Source organism: Anopheles bellator, chromosome 2 (genome assembly GCF_943735745.2).
Source record: "Anopheles bellator chromosome 2, idAnoBellAS_SP24_06.2, whole genome shotgun sequence".
Lineage (NCBI taxonomy): Eukaryota > Metazoa > Arthropoda > Insecta > Diptera > Culicidae > Anopheles > Anopheles bellator.
The window spans coordinates 68,096,654-68,116,785 of record NC_071286.1 but is presented as its reverse complement, the minus strand read 5'-3'; the positions used below and the strand labels follow the sequence as shown (position 1 = coordinate 68,116,785).

At 48.8% G+C, this 20,132-nt stretch overlaps 10 protein-coding genes across 13 annotated transcripts; 3 read left to right on the top strand and 7 right to left on the bottom strand.

The window, feature by feature from the left end:
* Positions 1-1,213: 1,213 nt before the first annotated feature.
* LOC131207930 (tRNA-splicing endonuclease subunit Sen2) lies at positions 1,214-2,192 on the bottom strand. The gene is made up of 3 exons (XM_058200565.1): positions 1,999-2,192; positions 1,670-1,926; positions 1,214-1,610 (listed from the first exon to the last, which is right to left on the bottom strand). The coding sequence occupies exons 1-3, from the start codon at positions 2,190-2,192 to the stop codon at positions 1,315-1,317; spliced, it is 747 nt and encodes a 248-aa protein (XP_058056548.1). The 3' UTR covers positions 1,214-1,314.
* Positions 2,193-2,414: 222 nt separating this feature from the next.
* LOC131210959 (V-type proton ATPase subunit H) lies at positions 2,415-5,958 on the top strand. Of its 2 annotated transcripts, XM_058204292.1 has the most exons (8): positions 2,415-2,572; positions 2,828-2,909; positions 2,975-3,380; positions 3,791-4,024; positions 4,317-4,451; positions 4,517-5,079; positions 5,140-5,253; positions 5,313-5,958. In XM_058204292.1, exons 1-8 carry the CDS (start codon positions 2,524-2,526, stop codon positions 5,389-5,391), a joined length of 1,662 nt encoding a protein of 553 aa, XP_058060275.1. In that variant the 5' UTR covers positions 2,415-2,523; the 3' UTR covers positions 5,392-5,958. The 2 variants fall into 2 exon arrangements, with proteins under 2 accessions (XP_058060275.1, XP_058060276.1); XM_058204293.1 differs by lacking the exon at positions 3,791-4,024.
* A 74-nt stretch (positions 5,959-6,032) lies between these two features.
* On the bottom strand, positions 6,033-11,100 carry LOC131209650 (protein brunelleschi). 2 transcript variants are annotated; one of them, XM_058202762.1, is made up of 7 exons: positions 10,904-11,100; positions 8,299-10,837; positions 7,852-8,223; positions 7,603-7,785; positions 7,328-7,527; positions 7,055-7,262; positions 6,033-6,972 (listed from the first exon to the last, which is right to left on the bottom strand). In XM_058202762.1, the coding sequence occupies exons 1-7, from the start codon at positions 11,094-11,096 to the stop codon at positions 6,744-6,746; spliced, it is 3,924 nt and encodes a 1,307-aa protein (XP_058058745.1). In that variant the 5' UTR covers positions 11,097-11,100; the 3' UTR covers positions 6,033-6,743. The 2 variants fall into 2 exon arrangements, with proteins under 2 accessions (XP_058058745.1, XP_058058744.1); XM_058202761.1 differs by having other exon boundaries at positions 7,328-7,785; positions 7,852-10,837.
* Positions 11,101-12,099: 999 nt separating this feature from the next.
* On the top strand, positions 12,100-15,236 carry LOC131212639 (protein HIRA homolog). Its single transcript, XM_058206575.1, has 5 exons — positions 12,100-12,167; positions 12,226-14,258; positions 14,326-14,440; positions 14,506-14,755; positions 14,832-15,236. Exons 1-5 carry the CDS (start codon positions 12,131-12,133, stop codon positions 15,205-15,207), a joined length of 2,811 nt encoding a protein of 936 aa, XP_058062558.1. The 5' UTR covers positions 12,100-12,130; the 3' UTR covers positions 15,208-15,236.
* Positions 14,555-16,222, bottom strand: LOC131212640 (cytidine deaminase-like). The gene is made up of 3 exons (XM_058206576.1): positions 15,975-16,222; positions 15,707-15,915; positions 14,555-15,631 (listed from the first exon to the last, which is right to left on the bottom strand). Exons 1-3 carry the CDS (start codon positions 16,033-16,035, stop codon positions 15,431-15,433), a joined length of 471 nt encoding a protein of 156 aa, XP_058062559.1. The 5' UTR covers positions 16,036-16,222; the 3' UTR covers positions 14,555-15,430.
* A 329-nt stretch (positions 16,223-16,551) lies between these two features.
* LOC131207928 (non-structural maintenance of chromosomes element 3 homolog) lies at positions 16,552-17,514 on the bottom strand. The gene is made up of 2 exons (XM_058200564.1): positions 17,222-17,514; positions 16,552-17,157 (listed from the first exon to the last, which is right to left on the bottom strand). The coding sequence occupies exons 1-2, from the start codon at positions 17,459-17,461 to the stop codon at positions 16,552-16,554; spliced, it is 846 nt and encodes a 281-aa protein (XP_058056547.1). The 5' UTR covers positions 17,462-17,514.
* A 75-nt stretch (positions 17,515-17,589) lies between these two features.
* Positions 17,590-18,290, top strand: LOC131212309 (ATP synthase subunit g, mitochondrial). Of its 2 annotated transcripts, XM_058206120.1 has the most exons (3): positions 17,590-17,674; positions 17,751-17,800; positions 17,910-18,290. In XM_058206120.1, the coding sequence occupies exons 2-3, from the start codon at positions 17,761-17,763 to the stop codon at positions 18,167-18,169; spliced, it is 300 nt and encodes a 99-aa protein (XP_058062103.1). In that variant the 5' UTR covers positions 17,590-17,674; positions 17,751-17,760; the 3' UTR covers positions 18,170-18,290. The 2 variants fall into 2 exon arrangements, with proteins under 2 accessions (XP_058062103.1, XP_058062102.1); XM_058206119.1 differs by having other exon boundaries at positions 17,659-17,800.
* On the bottom strand, positions 18,281-19,355 carry LOC131212308 (tubulin-specific chaperone C). Its single transcript, XM_058206118.1, has one exon. It carries the CDS (start codon positions 19,353-19,355, stop codon positions 18,306-18,308), a length of 1,050 nt encoding a protein of 349 aa, XP_058062101.1. The 3' UTR covers positions 18,281-18,305.
* An 18-nt stretch (positions 19,356-19,373) lies between these two features.
* Positions 19,374-19,589, bottom strand: LOC131212311 (uncharacterized). The gene has a single exon (XM_058206122.1). The coding sequence runs from the start codon at positions 19,587-19,589 to the stop codon at positions 19,374-19,376; it is 216 nt and encodes a 71-aa protein (XP_058062105.1).
* Positions 19,590-19,592: 3 nt separating this feature from the next.
* LOC131212310 (uncharacterized) lies at positions 19,593-20,024 on the bottom strand. The gene is made up of 2 exons (XM_058206121.1): positions 19,832-20,024; positions 19,593-19,750 (listed from the first exon to the last, which is right to left on the bottom strand). Exons 1-2 carry the CDS (start codon positions 19,959-19,961, stop codon positions 19,593-19,595), a joined length of 288 nt encoding a protein of 95 aa, XP_058062104.1. The 5' UTR covers positions 19,962-20,024.
* Positions 20,025-20,132: the final 108 nt, after the last annotated feature.

The following is a 20,132-nucleotide window of genomic DNA, read 5'->3' as shown; positions in this document are numbered from 1 at the left end:
AATAAAAGCAAATCCTATGCAAAATGAAAACGACGGCCCCGCATATACCGAACCAATTGAATTGCGCCAGACCAGCATCCCACGTTGCGTCCCCGTTGTGTGTTTTGCAAGTGTGAAAATAACGTATTACAACTTGATAGTCCATTAAATTATATCTCTCTAATTACATAAATCAAATTCATGGGAACACAAACAAGGCGGAGGAAGCTGTGCAAGGTAAAAACTAAACCTGAGGTGACAAATTGGTCAGTATCTATAAATCTCTCGGTACTCCGCTTGTCTAATGCCCGGTCGGGTCGTATGTGCGTGGGGATAAGTATGCATTTCAGGCGCGCATTAATTCACCCTCGACGACGAGCGTTGGCCGCGAACGCCCAGGCCCTTTCGCATTGACGTGATTGCCTCTAGATCTGCATCATGGGGGTTAATTTCCTTCATTAAAAAGGCTTTTCTACAATGGAAGGTGTACTCTAACTGCAGTTTGTTAAACCGGAATTTTCACACACCAAACCAACGGCGCGATTATCGAAAGCTGTCGATCTTTTTCCGCTTCTGATCGATCGATCGATGGACGGCTTTCCACCTTCGGAGAGATAATTAGAGGCAAATGTATGCACACACTAATCACGCATATTGATTTCACCTCCAGCCACACGAGACTGACGCGTACAGCGTGGTTCCATTTTCCCCGTTTGGGGATCACTTTCGTCGTCATGAGACATTCGTTCGACATCGACGACAACTGATAGATTTTTTCTGATCCGAGTACTGCCGCACTGCAGTATTTGTTGGACCTCCATGAAAAGCGCCACAAGATCAATCCGATATGCTAATTGGTTGAAACACGATCCGTGGTGTTGGCGTTTTTGGTATTTTTCAAATGCATGGGAACGCAACTTTTTTTGTACATGGGTTTGAAGAAAGGTTATCCGGTGCATTATATAAGGAAGAAACTGCTTTAGCCTGATCTTCACCCTTCTCTTCAATAAAAATACGCTCTGAAACCATACTGTATGAGTATGTATGTATGAAACTCATACTGAAAACCAGAAAAAATAATTTAACAAGTTGCTGATTTCAAATCATCAATCAAATCAATGCACGCGAGATTGTCCATCTGTTATTTTATTTTCAAATTTAAAAACTGCCAACCTTACGTACAAGAGATTGCATACTTTCAGGCGGAAACCATGTATTTCTCCAAACTCTCCACATCAAATACAATCTCGTTATTGAACTGAACTGTTATTGAAAAGAAACTGTATCTGAAACCTTTTTCATATAAAATCGAATATCGATCAGACATATAAGAGTCTACAATGGCTGATTCCGGCCAGCGATGTAGTTGTGGTGCTTTGTAAACGTTTCTCCGACCCGTATGTCCTGAAGCCGCTCCAAACACTCGGCATCGTTTGCGAGATCGAACGAGTCTGGGTAATGCACTTCCAGAAACAGTATGTCCTTTGCCGTCGTCTCCGCTACGCGATTGAATCCTTGGAAGTCCAACGCATCAACGGTGTACGCATTGCTGTGTGGTTTACCACATAACATTTCCCGAATCAGTACGATATACGACGCGTGGTAGAATTGAGGCCCTTTTACATAAATTACTGCAATTACAAGGCGGATTATATTTTTCATAGTTCAGTTTTTGAAACTGGCAGCTTACCAAAATCACCGCCAAACTTAATTCCACTTTTAACCACCCAGTTCTTAGCTCTCAGGTATAAGTAGCCACAGTAACCGGCCACAAAGTCCTTTTTCACTTGACGGAATCTTTCAAAGGCCTCTGCTACACTCAGCGGTTTGTCGTATATCGTCCTTAATTTCAAAATATTCAACTTGTGCATCAAAAAGAATGCTTCTTCCAAAAAGAGGCTCAATGGTTCGTTGCTGCTCCCACCGGGATCGTTACCGGCGAGTGAACTTATGGTTCGTTTGCTTTTCCGAACTGTTTCCGATGGATTTGCAACACACGCTGGAAACGCTCTAGCACACAGCCCTTGACCAAAGCCTCCATTCAGGCATAGTTTTTTAATGGACTGAGGATCGACCACTTCCACTGAGTATCCGGTGAAGATGGCTTCAATGAGAAGATTTTCCTGCTGTCCTGAATCACAAACCGGCAAAGGAAGGGTGTCGCAGAGTTCTGGTGCAGCATTCCTCTTTGGCCTTAGGTGGCTTATAAACATATTTCCGAAGGAAGATAGTCCACAAAACTAGCCAAAGAACTAAAAACTAAAACCAAAACAAAAGCAAATCAACATCAGTGCGCTTTGTTTACAACCGTGACACTTCGTACGTTAACTTTTCTACTGACCTACTGTCCTACGGTTTGTTTGCCATCGAAACTGCTTCTTCTTTTGCTTTGTTCTTTTTTCCTTTCCGCGCAGTCATATGACGTTCGCTGAGTCGATTTTTCTTCTTCGTGCAGTAAAGTTTACAGTGGCGAGAAGTTCTGAAATCGTTCAATTCTATCCGCTGTTTTCGCAATATTAGCTCCTGAACCCACACTACACGAAGATGGCTGACGTGCAGGATATTATGTCGTCGCTTCCGGACGATAAAATCGGTAATTTAATCTCTTAACCATTCATCGAATCCGTGTGGGTAAAAACGGTTCCATCTTCGAGGAACCATTCGATACGTTTGGTATCGTTGGATAACTTCTACCATTAGATAGTTTCATTGACTTCATACAAAAATGTTGGGATAGTTTTAAACTTTTGTACTTTATGTGGTTCTTCCCGAGTCGTCACAGGCTCATCAGTTACCTAAGTCACTTCGAACTCATCACGTGACGCTGTTCTTCTTGTTTTCGTTTCAGATATGATTGCCGCGACCAGCGTCTTGCAGCAGCAAGCCGGGGACATTCGTCAAAACAAGCCAAACTGGTCGTCGTACATGACGTAAGGCTCAAACCAGACTTAATCTCAAATTTTATAGATCTAATAACTTACCACTGTAATTGTAGGTCGCAGATGATTTCGCAGGAGGATTTCGCTTGCGTGAGCTCGCTGGATAAGGACAAGAAAGCGCAGGCCCAATACCTGCAGGAAAATCCGGCGCAGTGCGCGAAAACGCTACTTAATATGCTGGCGCACGTGTCGAAAGATCAAACGATCCAGTACATTCTCGTACTGATCGACGATCTGCTGCAGGAGGACCGAACCCGTGTGCAGATCTTCCACGATTACGCCAACAAGAAAAAGGAGAGCGTGTGGGCTCCCTTCCTGAATCTGCTCAACCGGCAGGACGGGTTCATTGTAAACATGGCCTCTCGCGTCGTTGGCAAGCTGGCCTGCTGGGGCCATGAGCAGATGCCGAAGTCCGATCTTCACTTTTATCTGCAGTGGTTAAAGGACCAGCTGACCGTTGCTGTAAGTATTTAGCATCCGTGGGTGTGTTTGTGGCGATGAGAATGGGCTTCCCTTTGTCCGTTACGGCATGAGCTACTAGATTCGGTCCACTAACAACTGAATGTAGGTTGAATTTGAATGTTTTCTAACATTTGCGTTGCGCTCGATGAGACTAAACTTTGCCCACTACCATATGTCTTTCGTTTGCGCTGTGCGTCTGAAAGTGTGATCCGTCTGAACTAACACCGACTTTTGAACTTTGTATTCGTTGTCCTAACCACAGTAGACAATGCTTCGAACTGGTTAGTTACTCTGGTTGATGAGTTCGTGTTGTGTGGTTACTTAGATCGAACCGAAATCCAAAATACCTAAATTTGACGTTATTATTTTACAATCTATTGAAACCCAAAATCACTGCGCTAAAAATGAAGGCTCAAAAGTTATTGCATGAAATGGAAGAAGCGGAAAAGAAGCGGCTGGCCGAGGCGGCCGCCTCTCACCATAGCCACCACCATGGAGGCCATGGGCATCACCACGGGGAAGCGCAGCATCCTGCTCAGAGCAGCCAGCATCATCAAATTGCGGAGCGGTACCTCGAAATATCCAGTGCAATCGACGAACCTCGGACAGGTTCCTCGCAGGAAGTTCTTCATGTGACTCTTACGGTAGTCGAATCGATGGTTTCATGCAATGCACCGCCTCATGATCCCACCAACCTCTAACCCAATTGGCGTAGCGTCGAAACTGAAACATCCACTAGAACTAGTCACTTCTCTCACGTGTACCTCTCACAGACATCTCATGTTAACCCATGTCTAACTAAACGACTGCTGTCCCCATTTGCCGTTGTGACGTCATGTGTTTTTGGCGCACTACCATCACCTACCGATCATTTCATCCGGCCAAACTCCTCCGTAGTGTCAAGTCAATCAATCTTTTAATTTCCTCTCCCCAAAGAACAACGAGTACATTCAATCGGTCGGCCGGTGCCTTCAGATGATGTTGCGCGTCGACGAGTATCGTTTTGCCTTCGTTACGGTCGATGGCATCAGCACGCTGATCAGCATTCTTTCGTCGAGAGTGAACTTCCAGGTAAGTCACACCGAATCGTTACACTCTTTCGATTCCCGTTGATCTTTTTGTTTGGTCCTTTGTAGGTTCAATACCAGCTGGTGTTCTGCCTTTGGGTACTTACCTTCAATCCCCTGCTGGCGGAGAAGATGAACAAGTTCAACGTGATTCCCATTCTGGCCGACATCCTGAGTGACTGCGCGAAGGAGAAAGTCACCCGTATCATCCTGGCCGTTTTCCGTAATCTAATCGAAAAGCCGGAAGACTCGCAGGTGGCCAAGGAGCACTGCATTGCGATGGTGCAATGCAAGGTGATGAAGCAGCTCACGATTCTGGAACAGCGTCGCTTCGATGACGAGGACATCACCGGGGACGTTGAGTTTTTAACTGAGAAACTCCAGAACTCGGTGCAGGACCTGAGCTCATTTGACGAGTACGCTACGGAGGTGAAGAGTGCCCGTCTCGAATGGTCACCGGTCCACAAGTCGGCCAAGTTCTGGCGCGAGAATGCACAACGCTTGAACGAGAAGAACTACGAGCTGCTGCGCATTCTTGTGCATCTACTGGAAACCTCGAAGGATCCCCTGGTCCTGTCGGTGGCGAGCTACGACATCGGAGAATATGTCCGTCACTACCCGCGAGGCAAACAGTAAGTCGTTGTTGTTGCCGTACGATTTCGATACTACCTCACACTTCACTGTCATAACAGCGTCATCGAGCAGCTGGGAGGCAAGCAGTTGGTAATGCAGCTTCTAGCCCACGAAGATCCCAATGTCCGCTACGAAGCCCTGCTGGCCGTTCAGAAACTAATGGTTCACAACTGGTACGTTCTACGGTTAACGGCATTTGAATCGATGTTTAACCAAGAGTTTCATTTTCCAGGGAATATCTGGGAAAGCAGCTGGAAAAGGAAAACGAAAAGACTCCGCAAAGCGGTGCTCCCATCAGCGGAAAAGCTTAAAGGGTGAAACGTTAACCATCCCTTCCAGGCTATGCTTTCACATTTATTCGGCCGGTCATCTCCATAGCAGGAATAAACATGCATTCCATACCTTGGCCAACACCGAGCAAACCTGAAACGTGGATTGTAAAACCGAAACATGCAAATAGTTCATCCCAAGGGCTTGTCCACCTGCCCCGTTGCGTCGTCTTACAGCCGGTGTGTAAATAAGCCTTTCTTCCAGCGGCATCGCGTCAGGCGCAAGTACTACCATCACCAAGGATGTCAGAAGCTGGCCGAAATCAGGAGATGGCAATGTTGTTAGATTTATACCTTTCTATTCTGCCCTAAAAGAGCCCCTTCGCAATCATCTCGGGGCGTTATTGTGTAAAGTGGTTTTGTTATTCGTTTGTTCTTTTTCCTGTAGCAGCGTGCGTGGCAATGCTTCACTTTATACTGTAGTAGCAAGTAAGAGATAACCTTTGTTTCAGTTTCATGTGCAACGTACCTAGAGCAAGTGCCGCAGCGGACGGCGCGAAACATAGCTGTATTATTCGAAAACGAAACCATAAATAAAGCATTCAACCTACACACAAACATCTTCGAGAACCATTTCTAGTGCAGGAATTGAGAATACGCGAAACAAGATACATTCAGATAGCTTAGCTTAGCAGCTGATTTGTGGCTTTTATTTTGCTTGTCATAAATAACATTCCCATTTTTCTTCAACAACAAAAATAAGATCAAAAAAGAAAAGATAACCTATATTCTCCGTTATAGAGCGTCTCTTTTTGAGTAACAAATTGCAATGCATTCACGCGATAGGTCCATTCGGCATTTCGATTCGTGGCGTTCCGTTGCATACTTTTAGAAATATCTTCGCGAAAATGGACGCACGGTTCTGCTTTGTTCTAACGACGGTGTGACACTGGCCGATACAGCTTCCATCGTGCTTTTGTTTCGCATTGCGGTAGTTTAATCACCAATTATAATAATGAATAATTTCTGTTCATATTGCTTCGATTAGTTTTAGATTCTTCCAATGTCGACTGTAATATCTTGGACAACATTCATGACCCTCCAACTGGCCAGATTCACGCGCCAACAGTGCGGTGTGATGCATTGTGTATGCAAAACAGAGGAAAGGACACTACCTGGCCTTCGTCGTAAAGCATTATCCCACATCCCATGCTCTTCCGCAAAATCCTAATCTTAAAGGTACTAGAATGTGGCTCATTAAGCGAACACCGCCACCCCTACTCGCGACTCACCAATCCCAACCGACCGTAGCGAACGAAAGTTTTCCTGTGTTTTTCCATTATTGTTCGTTTGTGTTTGTTGCCAGCACCGTTCCCGTTGCGTACTCCGATTCCCTACTGCTGATCCATGACAGTGATTTCGATCGGAGGAATAAAGCGCCAAACGTGCGATGCCGTCTCTGCGCCGCCACCTGCACCCGAATCGTCCCCTCGAGGAGGTGCTTGTTGGGTTGAGCTAAGCGAACGACACTGAATATCGGCTTTAAACCGTCCCGGCGTGAAGAACAGCACCGAGCACCTGTGGAACGCTTTCTCGTCCTTGTTCAACGATGGAATGAGAATGCTACAAGAAAAGAAATAAGACAAGAAGCTCTTTGAAAGAGGAACTCGCCTTTGATGGTAAAGGTCCCAAGAAGGATAGTTACTGATTCGGTCCCGACATCGTGACGCGTGTTTCGAGCCGATAGTTCTGCACCCCGTTCTGATAGTCCTGGTAGAACTGAACCGATAGCTGCACTTGTTGCAGCACCGATGCGGACAGATTGCAGATGCTAATACTGAAGCTCAGAAACTGGCCCGTGACGCAGGTTACTTCCGACTGTGGTGCCACCAAGTGTTCGTCGACTTTAACCTCTGCCAAATCAAGGACAAAAACCGGTTAAACGGTCGCCTTCGTTTTCTTCTTTCCCATAACTTACCCCATTCCAGCGGAGGAACGGTGACGAGATCGAGCATCGTGGGCGAGAGAGTGATACCGCGTAGCGAAGCCGTGCCGTGGCAATCGATGCCCGGCAGGGACCACTTCAGATTAACGTTCTCCGAGATGTGCTCCGAGCAGACGCGCTCCGTCAGATCGGCACTGTCGCTCGTGCTCACACCACCAACACCGCTCAAAATGCTTGGCATGTGATGCTGATCCAGCGACTGGGTGTGCCCCGTGCTACTGCCTATCGAGTGGTGATACTGGTGGTACTGTTGCTGCTGGTGCTCAGCCACGGCCGCCAGTATGCGCTCGAGAGGACAGCGCTGTACCGGCACTGGCACACGGCAACTCTCCTTAGCCTCGATGAGTATTGTCTTGTTGGAGGTATAGTTAAGCGACATTTCCTGAGCGGTCAAATTGACCACGTCCAGCACCAGGTAGAACTGCGAAGGTCTGTAAAGTGGAACCGATATTGAAAAGCAGGTCCGTTCGAATAGACCCGCGAGCCAGAGAACTTACATTTCGGCAGACAAAACATCCCAGTTGGTGATTTGGGCGCTCGGCAGCAGTTCGACGTTGAAGGAGATTGCACACTGGCGACAGTGGCCTTCCTGCAAACCCTCGCCTCCGGAGTACTTGAAGCGCAGTTGAGCGTCTAACTGGCGTGGGACGTGCCCGGTCGATATGCCGACGCTAAGCGTTGCGAACGACGAGTGGCCCGAATGTGAAGACCGGAAACTGGACGTTAACAACTCGTTCCGTCGGTGCGTGTTCGTCGGAGAGCTGATGCGACTCGGAATACTCGGATTGCCACTGCCACCGGACAGAAATCCTTGCCCTGCGTGCGTCCCCCCACCACCGTGCGATACGGTCAAACTCTGTGGTCCCGCACTGTTCATCCCGTCCGGATGTTGCGAATGCGCGTAACCTCCAGCGCCCAGCAGCTGGCCGGGGCCGGCCGTAAGCGCCCCCAGGAAGTCCGCCTCCCCGTAGATGATGAGCTTGAAATCGATACTTTCGTTTGGCGCGATTGGCAGCTTACGGCGCAGTTCGTCGTTCGCGAGCTGAAATATCCGTTGCTGCAAGGAGGCGTCAAGGGCCGAGTGGAACGTTGCGTCCACATACTCGATCGCGATGTTGCTGGTGTTGGTGAGCGTGATCGTACACTCGCTCCGTTCACCGTTGTACAGCGTGATACTGGCGGAGGTCGTGACAAAGTCGGCATTTGGCATGCCGCTGAAAGTGGCAGTCTGCGGGAGGCTCGTTTTCGCCTCGAGCTTCGGTAAGGCCGCAAGAACTTTCACACGGTAGCAGGGTGGCAAGTGGCGCTCCTTACGGTGCTGCATGTGCTTTAACCGGCAGTTGGACTTGACGCCCAGCGTATGTGTGCTGTAGCCTTGTATTTCAAGCTCACCACACTCGATCGACGTTCCGTGTAGGGAGACACTGGTCGGTACATTGGGCTGCAGGGTGACGGTCTGTGGGAACGCTTCGAACACAGTGCCCGTCGTCAGTAGGCGCATGTCCGTCACGAGCAGTTCAAACGGTAGCGGATTGAGAAGCGTTAGGTGCACCTCGCAAACATCGTGCTGAACCCAGTTGAAAGTCACCTTCCGGTCGTCCCGCTCCTGTCCGCGACGATCGAGTGAACTGAAGTGGATGGGCGTAAACAGAAACGGGCCACTGTCCACCTTACTCACGACGATCTTCACCGGCTTCTGGTGTGGTGCAAGATCTTTCACCTGTAGCTGCGAGCAACGGGGCACGTCCGTTAGATTGGCAGGTGGGATAACGATGCCATTCTCCAGCACCAACGGCACTGGTGCACCCTCACACTGCGCACTCAGATTTTGCAGCTGCAACGCCATCTCCTTTTGTTCGTGAGGAGTAAGATTTTTCCACATAGTCTGCAGGAGGAACGTCATGTGACGCGTGGCTAAAGCCGATTGTCCGAGACGACGAGCTGTGCCGACAAGCTGCTGCAGAAGGTCGATTTGCAGTACCGGCCAACCTGTACTGTTCTCAAGAACCTCGTTCGGTTCTAACGATAGCTTGTGACCGGGAAAGCTTTCCAACATCAACCGATAACTTTGGCCCCAGTCCGGGTTGCTATTGCTTTGTGCCACGTGCCTCCAGGCCGCTAACCGTTGACAGAATGCCGCCTTACGATTATAGCCAATCTTTTGGTACAAATCAGTGAGCACTTCGAAGCGGCGCACCCGTTGCTGTTCGCTCATGTTCAGGTTGATGTACAGCACATTCTGGAGGAACATGGCCACGTCAAGGTTTTTACCTTGCTCGATGCAAATACGGGCTGCCTTTAAGGCTGCTTCCGTTTCGATGATGCCCGCGTTTCGGTACTTGCTATAGTTGATGATGGCGTCACGATATCGGCCCGGTATGTCGTCCGGTTGCAGAATATTACTCGGAAACTTTGCGGTCGTCCCACCGTTACCCGCTTTGTTCACCAGCGTGCCCGAGTCGGAGGTGGAGCTACCACTGGCCGTGCCGCTACCGCCGGATGCCGAAGAAAGGCTGGAACTGATCGACGATGCCGAAGAGTTCGACGAGGCCGACGTTTTTTCCGCTGCCGTGAGAATGGACGCCGTCTCGGTGGTGTCGTTCAGATTGATCACCATGTCGGACTTTTTGTGCTTCATTGTGGAGCTATCGCCGTTGTAGCTACCAGTGTAAACCTGGTTCCGAGCCAGGTTGAACTTCTGGGGAGAGGAAGAGTTCTCCTGCAGACTAGAGTTTCTTTGTATCGACATGGTGTAGCGAAAGTTCGGGTAGAGCAGTATAGCAGAGGCCGCGCAGAGACCTTCGTTGGCGGCTCCCAACCACAGCGAGTCACTTATGGCACGTAACGTTTCACTGGCGGCGTGGAAAAAGTTTAGCGACTCGGACACGAGTCCTGCCTGCAGCGTCAGGTCCCCCAAGTGCTTCGTCATGCGCCCGATACACCGCTTTTTGTTGTTCCTACTCTCCAGGTCCAGCCCGACGAAATCCTTCTTTTCAAACGGCGCCAACAGCAGCGGTGCCTTGTCCAGTTTCTCGCGTGTCTTCTCCAGCCGCTTCAGCTCCAGTATATAGTAGAGGGAGGTAATAAACTCTGAAATCTTCGTTTCCAAATTGCTGCACGAATCGTTCTCGGGATAGAAGAACGCGCGGCTCTTGAAGTAGCTGGGTGTTTGGAAGCATTTTTCGATCGTGGGGCCACTCTTCTCATCGTCCGACCCAGCGCCGCCCGTGCTCAGCTTCTGCAGCTCGTCGGTGGTTGGACCAAACAGCAAGCACCGGGAATCGAACAGCGTGTTCGTGTACTTCACCTTCAGCGATTCGTGAACCCGACACAGCTCATTCAGCTCGTTCTGTGCATCGAACTTGCCGACCGTGATCAGGCCCAACAAGCGGCGGTGCGTTTGGAAATCGCCCCAATCGTTGTTCTCCACCGGATGATCGCGGATGTAGCGGACCCAAATATCGCGCGTTATACCGGACGAATCTGTAGCGATCGAAGAACAGGTAGATTAGCGGTAATCGTACAACGGCAACCCTTATGGAGAACTACCTGGTATTTTCACGTTGTTGACGCGCTGCACCCGCTCAAAGACGCGCTGCAAAGACCGAGGTTTTAGAGGACCGATTCCTCGCACCAAAATTAACAAACAGCCATGGTGGTAGTGATGCTGTTCATAATCTGGGTGCGCCATAATCGGATCTCCTGGTCCTTGCGATAACATATAACTGACGGAAGATCTCATTTAATCTTCATTTACTCGCCCAATCGCAGCTGGCCGTTTCTAGTCGACTTTGTTTACAAACTTCTTTTCTGTCCATCAACACTCAGGGAGTTTTGGCTTTTCCAATTCCGCAGGCGAGCGCATTCACTCGCTTGCGACCACTTTCCTTCCCACTAACAGTGCGCTGATAGGAGACACATCATCTTTCCGAGAGCCACCCCTCGGCACTTTCTTCTTCTCGGACGGAGTGGCCACATAGCATCTGCCCGCTATACTGTAGACACTGTTTGCCAGCCGCGACCAACGACGCCAGCCCACTGGCATATTTCCGTTTCCCCGCAGACCGATCTCACTCGTTCGCAATTATCCACGCATCACGGTAGAGGCTTAATTATGCCCAGAAAGAAGGAAAGTGGCGAACGCACTGTTTTGATAACGTACACTTTTGTTGAACTTTCCGTCATCTTGCGACGTTGACAGCATCAGCTGGAACAGTGGCGGCGGTTTGCTGAGGGTCACATGCGCCAGGCGGCTTTTTTAACTTGTACAAATGCTATTGCATTTCGTGAATCATTTTAAATTAGATTGATAAAATTTCATAGCCCGTTCATAGAACGTTTTCTAGGCCTTTTAAAGCTTAATGAAACAGTCAGCAAAATTGTAGAGTTTTTACACCGAACAAGCTGTCTCTGCGCAGTCGAAAGTCGTTGATTTGCTAGGACTCTTTGAGTTTGTTTAGTCTCAGCAGGGACGGCTGTGTCCAATGTGGAGAGAACTGAGTCCTGCGTCATAACGACAGCCGCGGAAGGGCGGGCTGTCGATGGAAACCAAACTAATCAGCATCTGCGAATGCTTAAGTTTCCGAACGGATCGGAAGGCTTTCTTTCTGTTAATAGATTGTTTCGAAGCGTATGCGACCATTTCTTTTGAGTGGAACAACAATCGCACAGCACAGAAGCGTTCGATCTGCAATCAGTGGTGATTTGTGTGTTTCAAAAGTTACTCAAAAAATATGAAAATTTAGGATCGCGCAGCGCAGTGTAAAAAATACGAGAATGAAGATTCTACAGCCAAGCTGGGTTCATCACGATGGTGGGCACAACTCCCATTGGTCGCCAACCCATTGCTAACCGTCGGTAACTCTTTTCAGAAAAGTCAATTTTTTCTATCGACATCCATCCGAGCGGAGAGCGGTTTGCGACCGGTGGCCAAGGATGCGATTCGGGGCGTGTTGTCATCTGGAACATGGCGCCGGTGCTGAGCGATGAAGCGGAGGCAAACCAGAACGTACCGCGGATACTGTGCCAAATGGATAACCATTTGGCGTGCGTGAACTGCGTCCGCTGGTCAGCCAACGGTCTTATGTTGGCTTCCGGGGGCGACGATAAGCTCGTAATGATATGGAAGAAAACCGTTGGCGGAAGCGGTGGTATCGGTGCGTTCGGAAGTAGCGGAAAATCCGTCGAACACTGGCGATGCATAAACACGCTGCGAGGCCACGCGGGAGACGTACTGGATTTGGCGTGGTCTCCACAAGATCGTTGGATTGCGAGTTGCAGCGTGGACAACACGATCATCATTTGGGATGCACAACATTTTCCGAAAATCGTTCACGTACTAAAAGGACACACCGGCCTGGTGAAGGGAGTTACATGGGATCCGGTGGGGAAGTTTGTGGCATCCCAAAGCGACGACCGGTCACTGAAGGTGTGGAAAACTACCGACTGGAGCTGTTTTAAAACAATTACGGAACCGTTCGAGGAATGCGGTGGTACCACTCACATCCTGCGCCTATCGTGGTCGCCGGACGGACAGTATCTGGTTTCGGCGCACGCAATGAACGGCGGCGGTCCAACGGCCCAAATAATCGAGCGTGACGGATGGAAGTGCGATAAAGACTTTGTCGGTCATCGGAAGGCGGTTACCTGCGTGCGATTTCACAATTCCATTCTGAAACGGATGGCCCCCAAAACGAACAAACTTCAGCAGTACTGTTGCCTAGCGGTTGGGGCACGGGACAGGAGTTTGTCAATTTGGCTCACGGCTCTCCAGAGACCGCTGGTTGTGATCCACGACCTGTTTCAGGATTCCATTCTCGATCTTTCGTGGAGCCACGATGGTTACACGCTACTGGCGTGCAGCGGTGATGGCCACATCGCGTGCCTCCAGTTCACTGCCCAAGAACTTGGTACACCACTTTCGGAGGAGGACAAAAACATTCTCTACCAACGAATGTATGGCAAAAATGCAAACTTTGATCTGGCGGTGCAGGCAGAAAAGGAGATGATTGTCGAGAATTCAGATTTTCTGAATGTCTCAAAAAGTAATCCAGTACCACCGACACTAGCGCCCCAGCAGCCCCAGGGAGCTAAAAAAGACGAAACGAAAACCTCAAATTACGCTGCCATTCCGGGCACCATACAGTCACAAAATGCGGTTCCCATAAAGTCTTCGTCTTCGGTTCACACACCCATACTGAAGCAGATTGAGACAAAAACAGCCGACGGAAAGCGTCGCATAACGCCCATTTTCATACCGTTGAACGACGATAACGGACCGGCTTCGGGCGCGACCAACTTTTCTCCGACGATCCAATTCGGTAGTAAATCGAGCGAAAGTATGCCGAGCGTCGATTGTAAGCCCCTGGTTAGTGACGACTCCAGCCAGCTAACGGTCACAAGCACCCTGGAAACGATCGAACCTACCTGCAAATTGGACAATAGACTGAAGAAAATGCCCGTTACCGTGGCCCCACTGAAGGCCGAGCCAATGACCGTCCAAACAGAACAATCGGTGACGGCGACAGTATCCCTAGCACCAACACCAAGCCAAAAGCTGGTCGAACGGACGCGTCTTCCAACGTACGCCACTGGCAAGGCTACCGTCATCCAAGGCAGCTCCTTCAAAGCCTTTGGTGAAGTGAGGGTTCAGATACAGAACAATTCAGTCAAAACATCTTACGGTACTTTGTGCCGGGTGGCCGGACTGACTGTAAACGCGCAGCGTACGGAGAAGAAAATCTGGGAAACGGTGGTTGGTTCGCCAGTGGTATGTTTCGCAGTAAGCGCCAAATACGCAATCGTATGCAGCCAGGATTACACTATCCGTTTGCTGGACATAAAAACGGGCACACCCATTTTTCCTGTCATCAGTCTCTCAAGTCCGGCGGTGCAGAGCGCGTTTGTAAGTAATCCCCTGCTTGCGAATTTACCAGATGGCCCACTGATGCAATTACTGTTGCTTTTTATAGAGTTCCAATTGCCAATTAGTTGCCGTGGTAACCGAAAGCGGCATGTTACGCATCTGGAATGTGGCCGATAAAGCTGTCTACCTCTCGACGAACTGTTCGGATATTATGAGCGGAAGTACGTAGGCATGCCTTGCTGTGACAATTTTTCATGGTGCTTAAAACACGATGCTTTCACCACAGGTTTTGTGACGGTGCTGCATTTATCTGACCAGGGAATGCCGTTTATCGTGCTTGCCAACGGATCATCGTACTGTTACTGTCGTAAGCTTGAGAGCTGGATGTTGATCAACTCTTCCGATCCGATCATGCGCCACGGATTGATCGGTAACAAGGCAAACACCCCCGTGCGAAACATGAAGGTGTACCCACTGTCGACGATACAATCGTACGGCAACTTTTCGGGACCGAAGACAAACAGTTTTGCCGAATTGTATGTTTACTTATCAAACTCGCACTGCGGTCCTCGAATTCGAACATAACCCATACTCCCTCGATGCTTATTGCAGGCACTCAGCAACGTGGCAAACACCAGCAGCGATTTCATTTATTGAAAATCAAATCAAGATATGTGAAATGATAAGCTCGCCCGTGGAGCTAAAGTACTGGTACTCGATGTTGGGTTTCCAATTAGCGCTCAACGGCAGCGAAGACAAGATTCGACAGGTACTGGACGAGTTGCTGGGAGCTACGCAGAGCTTGGACGCACGAATGAGCGACGACACTGACCCGTCCGTGCTCGGCATTTCGAAACATGTGTTCATGGAGGACGTTCTGAACCACTTGAAAATGCAAACAAAGTGGCAACGCATTTACACCGAATACCTCGATCAGCTAAAGTTTTTGAAGGAGCGTGACGTCACAGATAAAGCGCTATTGGAGTGATGCAATAAAGCGCCAAATGCGACCTTCGTAAGGGGAACCGTAAAAAAGGATTATCATTTTACTTGGTTTAGAATTGTGCTGCAGAAGAAAACTTTATGGTAAAAAAACTTTGGTGACACAAGCCATCTACATCCTGAGATTAGTTATCGCCAGCGAACACACACCACGCCCCCATTAAGTGCTGGAACGGATTTTTACGGTATGTTCAAACCATTCGCGTGCATTACTTGGCGTTCAGAAAGGTGGGCGAAAAGGCGTGGGGCAACAGCTTAAACAGTGATGTTATCATCACCCGTACGGGTGATGGTTTGACTAGATAAATTGGGACATCTTTGGCACTGAATTCGGCCAGTGTTTGGCGACAGGTGCCGCATGGGGCTGTAAATTCCGATTCTTGGAAAGCGGCAACAGCTACGGCTGTAAACTGCAAAGCAAAACAAACACCAACCATAAGATTAACGTGTCGCACGCACAAAACGGACACATTTTTTCACATTACCTCACGATGGCCCTCACTGATAGCTTTGCAAACTGCCGTCCGTTCGGCACAAACGCTGGGACCGAAGGTGCCATTCTCCACGTTGCATCCGGTTATGATTTCCCCGGAAACGGTTCGCAAGGCCGCGCCCACTGGAAAGTTGCTGTAGGGGCAGTAGGCGTTGTTACGGACTTTGATCGCCGCCTCGATCAGCTCCTTCACGGATGCATCTGAAAAAACCAGTCCGGATGATTCATTCGATGTGTAGATTTCAACCATCCTTTCTCACCTAATGACGTATACTCCACCGTACTGTGCCCATCGACGGTGCCGTTGATGTTGTTATTCATTTTCAGCACCGGGCCAAATGTCTGTTGCTTATTGGTAATATTTTAACGATATTTTAACAGCGTAGACGATCTACTAAAACAAACACTCAACAAGCCCTGTTGCGTTTGATGACGTTTAAGTGTTGCACAAAAAACACTAGCTCAGCTTTTCACCCGTTCAATGTTGACCGCTCGACTCAACTCGAATTCTACTCAACCCTTCTACTACTTATATGCCGAGCACTGACCAAGGTCGAAGCGGGATGATAAGATGAAAAGAAAATAGATAAGAGTGGGGGCAGGATTTCCCAGCGATAACAATGTTTTGGTACGTGATGCACAGCAAAGATGCACACTTCACGATTTCGCTGGGGGCCGGTCCAGCGTTGACACCGGCCGAACGTGCTAACGGAGCGAATGGAAGCGAAAGTTACCGCCGAGGAATATTTTTACGTAAAGCTGCGTAGTAAATCAAATCACGCCGCAATTTTCGGTAAGATGGATGGATAGATTGATCTATTAGAAAGACATATTTTTTTATTGGTTTTCATTGCCTTCAGCTTCATTCTCTTCAAAAATTTGTGCGGTATCTTTGAAAATGTCAACGTTATTTTCTACTACGCTGGCCTCAACAAAATCACTCCCCCCATTGTATTCACTAAAAGTAGTGTTTTCGGGGGGAGGTGGAGAGACCAGACCCTCCGCTTCGATGTACTGCGATTTGAAATCCATAGGATTTCGATTCATCGTTGTGCACAATGATTCCAAGACTTGCTTCTTGGAAACCTCATGCTGAGCGCGAACACCCCAGGTAATACATATGAAATCGTCGTTGAAGGACTCTATGGTTTGTTTTGTCCGCGCCAAATAGGCCTGCTTCAGGAATGTATCGAATAGTTTTTGCGGTTCACCGTAGTAAGGATGGTCTTCGCCCCGAACGATACCAACCTTCTGTAGAAATTCCCAGAGAAGCATTTCGGGTACGGAACCGCTTTTCATGAAAATGTAACCCAGAATGAGATAAAGGAACGTGTAGCTTTTTCGATAGTTTTCGTTCAAGTCGAACATCGAAGCGGGGGCTATGGTGGAACAGAGAATCAAATTTTTGTTCTTATCCACCTCAATCAGCTCGTATCCGTACACCTGAAAACCATAAAAACGTCGATGAAAAAGTTGCCTAGTGCCTTGTGTATTAGCCGTACTGTACCTCTTTTAGGGCATTGTTTACTTCGTTGAATAGTTTACCAAACATACGCCCATTTCCCTTCAGGGCCAGTTTTATTATGTCTGCGCGTTTCATTATCGCCTTATTGCACGACAAATTAAGAATTGCCTTGACTACTTGATTTACGAGATGTGTATTGGCCTGCGTCGCTTGCGAATCGGGAGGGCTGGACTGGCTTTCTAGGCTGGATGACTGGCTTTGCGACTGAGATTTTCGTGGCATTTTGCCGGCTTCGTCACTAACTTTTGCAGAAAACAACTTACTTCGATACCGATCGAAAGCAATAGAAAGCAACTTGCCGCTTTGACGTTTCTACACATTGTGTATTTTTCGCCTGCTCGACTGCGGCGAAAACTCGCCGGGCTTGACTGTCAAAGGGAGTGTCAAAGTGCGTATTTGTCGAAAGCAAATTTCCTTGCAGCAGCAACTTCGCAGGTTTGCAAAATATTACCATTTGTTACCGCCATTGGCACCGAAAAATAACCTCGCGTCTGATTGCCCCGCTTTGCAGATAATTTACAATGGCTTCGTTGGCAAACAAAGGATCTTCGTTGGTTTCGAGTGAGTATCGCATCACTCCCAAGCGATGCTGGCGATAAACATGGCCAAAAAGGTTACATAATTTTTCCATAATCATAACCGGCAATAACGGTCCTATTCCGATACGCAGCCCTCATGGCCCAGGCTCGTCCGAAGCTGAACGTTTTCATGAAGTACGCAAAAGTCGAGCTGACGCCTCCGTCCCCCGGCGACATCCCTGCGATCCGTGACGGCATTGCCCGCATCGTTTCGGGAGCGCGTACCGGAGCCTGGAAGAATCTGACCGTTCGCGAAGCCTGGCTGAACACCCTGATCACGATGGAGGTGTGCTTCTGGTTCTATGCCGGCGAGTGCATCGGCAAACGCCACCTGGTCGGCTACAAGGTCTAAACGGAGTAGCGAATAGTGTGCACATTTTGTGACCGGAACGTAGAGAGAGCACCTTCCGAGCGAGAATTTCAACATCAATTCCTGAATAATGCAACAGCAGTACTCTTAAACGAAAACACTAGATCAGGCATTTTATTCAGTTATCCACACTGGTGAGACTGTGTTTGTGCGAAAAGCTGCGGATGTAAGAACTCCAGTCGGAGATTATCTTCGCATGATGCAGAAGCTCCCAATTCGGGGAAGGTTTGTCGGTCGCCAGCCAATTGAAGTCGTCTAGCACGTTCCAATTGTTACTAGACAAGTCCAGTCCGGATTGCTTGAAATCCTCTTCGATGCCCTCGTAATGGTAGTTGTATTTGGCCACTCGTATGCCCTTACAATCCTCAATAATTGCACGGGACGTGACGTTCAGATACAGGTCGCAGGAGCGGGAACGGTGGCAGCGCAACTGTTGACATGCAACGACAAACTTGCACTCGACACAATCGTCGAGAAATATCGATCTTGCCGTTGGGCCGCATATGACGAGGCAGTTTTCCAGTTGCGCAAACTGCAGCGATCCCGGGTGTCCTGCGATGCGAATAAGACAGTTTTTCAGTCTTGATGCCGTCACCGTCTGATCGTTCACCAGCGCAACCGGAAGTTCAATGCATTGGTTCGTTCGGCTAGAAAACGTCCACTTGATGTGATCCTCGCAGGAACTTCCTACAGACTGCTTCGTTTGCTTGTCCTCGCCGTCGATGCCCTCTCTTTCATTGATCATTTTTACAATTTTCTTCGTCTTGAAGCCAAACTTTTTCTTCGGCATTAACTCGTTGCGCAGTGTGTCCAGCTGTTTACCTAGCTCGTGGATCGTATTCTGGCACACTTTGATGTGGTACTCGTTCAGGAAGAAGGTCGATGACGACAGGTATCGCTGCAGATCGTAAATGTCGTTCTGACTGTCGGCAAACATTTCCGCCTTCCGGTCGCTGCCGGCGATCGATTCCAGTGTGTTGCGGATCTGTGCCGCCTTTTCCTCGAACGAGGTCTCAAAGTACTGCAACGCTTCAGTGCATTCCGAGTCTTTCTGTCGTTCCAGTTTCGCTGCTTGGATTTGCACCTCACGCTCTTTGTGCCTGCGGTTAAGAATTTCTGTAATTTTCTCCTTCCCGACGAGCATCCCATTATCTATTAAATCGTCCATCGCGCGACTGCCGTTGGGCTATTGATCGCTCTTCTTCTTCAAGTAGATTGGTTCGTCCTTGCTCGCTTCCTCAAGCTTCTTCATGAACAGTGCTTTCTTACTTTTTTCTTCCGCGTTCGTAGAGTATCGCAGTTGTTTCAATTTTTCTTCGCTCGGTTTGGTCAGTTCCAGCAGCACGTATCCGAGACCACCAAAAACGACTAAGTAGGCTGCGGATTTGATCCAAACGTACATTGCTTACTGATTGTGATTCTTCGTGTTCTTCGTATGCTGCTCTTGCTGCCAGACGGTTTCGTCGTACGCTCGGATGGCCTTGTCGCCGCTAAATGTTTCCCCAATCTGATAGTACGCTTCCAGCACGCTCGGGTAGTTCTCCTTGATGTAGTATCGGAATTCTGTTTAGGATAATGGGGACGATACGCATTATTGCCGCCTGGGTCCCCCAGTAAGGCTAACATTCTTCCTCCCACACTCACCTCGGTTCGTGTTCAATCGGTGCCAGCCCGCGTACGAAAGGCCAAACAGAACAGCCTCAATTACGATCAACGTTTTGGCGGAGTTTTTGATTATTTTCCTGTACCCCGGACGGGCCTTTTTCTCAAGCATATTAGATAACAGACCAGGTATTTTAATGCCTACACTTTCTGGCCATCTGTTTTGTTTAAAGAAAGTTTTGTGAAATTTCGGCGATGAGTCATGGATGACAGTTTTCTGACGTCTCTTGCAGATCTAGATCGTTCCAGTTGGCTCGCTGGGAGACATCTGAAGCAGCCCTGC

Bases quoted from the DNA above. Each gene is read 5' to 3' on its own strand.
- LOC131207930 (XM_058200565.1), bottom strand. From the start codon at position 2,192: ATGTTTATAAGCCACCTAAGGCCAAAGAGGAATGCTGCACCAGAACTC. The intron at 1,927-1,998 runs GTGTGCTAGAGC...ACGAACCATAAG, and splicing joins GGAGGCTTTGGTCAAGGGCT to TTCACTCGCCGGTAACGATC. The intron at 1,611-1,669 runs GTAAGCTGCCAG...TTGTAATTGCAG, and splicing joins TAAGTTTGGCGGTGATTTTG to TAATTTATGTAAAAGGGCCT.
- LOC131210959 (XM_058204292.1), top strand. From the start codon at position 2,524: ATGGCTGACGTGCAGGATATTATGTCGTCGCTTCCGGACGATAAAATC. The intron at 4,452-4,516 runs GTAAGTCACACC...GGTCCTTTGTAG, and splicing joins CGTCGAGAGTGAACTTCCAG to GTTCAATACCAGCTGGTGTT. The intron at 5,080-5,139 runs GTAAGTCGTTGT...CTGTCATAACAG, and splicing joins CACTACCCGCGAGGCAAACA to CGTCATCGAGCAGCTGGGAG.
- LOC131209650 (XM_058202761.1), bottom strand. From the start codon at position 11,096: ATGAGATCTTCCGTCAGTTATATGTTATCGCAAGGACCAGGAGATCCG. The intron at 7,263-7,327 runs GTAAGTTATGGG...TTGATTTGGCAG, and splicing joins CGTTCCTCCGCTGGAATGGG to AGGTTAAAGTCGACGAACAC. The intron at 6,973-7,054 runs GTAACTATCCTT...CTTTTCTTGTAG, and splicing joins ACGATGTCGGGACCGAATCA to CATTCTCATTCCATCGTTGA.
- LOC131212639 (XM_058206575.1), top strand. From the start codon at position 12,131: ATGAAGATTCTACAGCCAAGCTGGGTTCATCACGATG. The intron at 14,441-14,505 runs GTACGTAGGCAT...CTTTCACCACAG, and splicing joins TTCGGATATTATGAGCGGAA to GTTTTGTGACGGTGCTGCAT. The intron at 14,756-14,831 runs GTATGTTTACTT...TGCTTATTGCAG, and splicing joins ACAAACAGTTTTGCCGAATT to GCACTCAGCAACGTGGCAAA.
- LOC131212640 (XM_058206576.1), bottom strand. From the start codon at position 16,035: ATGAATAACAACATCAACGGCACCGTCGATGGGCACAGTACGGTGGAG. The intron at 15,916-15,974 runs GTGAGAAAGGAT...TGGTTTTTTCAG, and splicing joins GGTGGAGTATACGTCATTAG to ATGCATCCGTGAAGGAGCTG. The intron at 15,632-15,706 runs GTAATGTGAAAA...TTTGCTTTGCAG, and splicing joins TCAGTGAGGGCCATCGTGAG to TTTACAGCCGTAGCTGTTGC.
- LOC131207928 (XM_058200564.1), bottom strand. From the start codon at position 17,461: ATGCCACGAAAATCTCAGTCGCAAAGCCAGTCATCCAGCCTAGAAAGC. The intron at 17,158-17,221 runs GTACAGTACGGC...TATGGTTTTCAG, and splicing joins TAAACAATGCCCTAAAAGAG to GTGTACGGATACGAGCTGAT.
- LOC131212309 (XM_058206120.1), top strand. From the start codon at position 17,761: ATGGCTTCGTTGGCAAACAAAGGATCTTCGTTGGTTTCGA. The intron at 17,801-17,909 runs GTGAGTATCGCA...TCCGATACGCAG, and splicing joins AGGATCTTCGTTGGTTTCGA to CCCTCATGGCCCAGGCTCGT.
- LOC131212308 (XM_058206118.1), bottom strand. From the start codon at position 19,355: ATGGACGATTTAATAGATAATGGGATGCTCGTCGGGAAGGAGAAAATT.
- LOC131212311 (XM_058206122.1), bottom strand. From the start codon at position 19,589: ATGTACGTTTGGATCAAATCCGCAGCCTACTTAGTCGTTTTTGGTGGT.
- LOC131212310 (XM_058206121.1), bottom strand. From the start codon at position 19,961: ATGCTTGAGAAAAAGGCCCGTCCGGGGTACAGGAAAATAATCAAAAAC. The intron at 19,751-19,831 runs GTGAGTGTGGGA...TATCCTAAACAG, and splicing joins CCGATTGAACACGAACCGAG to AATTCCGATACTACATCAAG.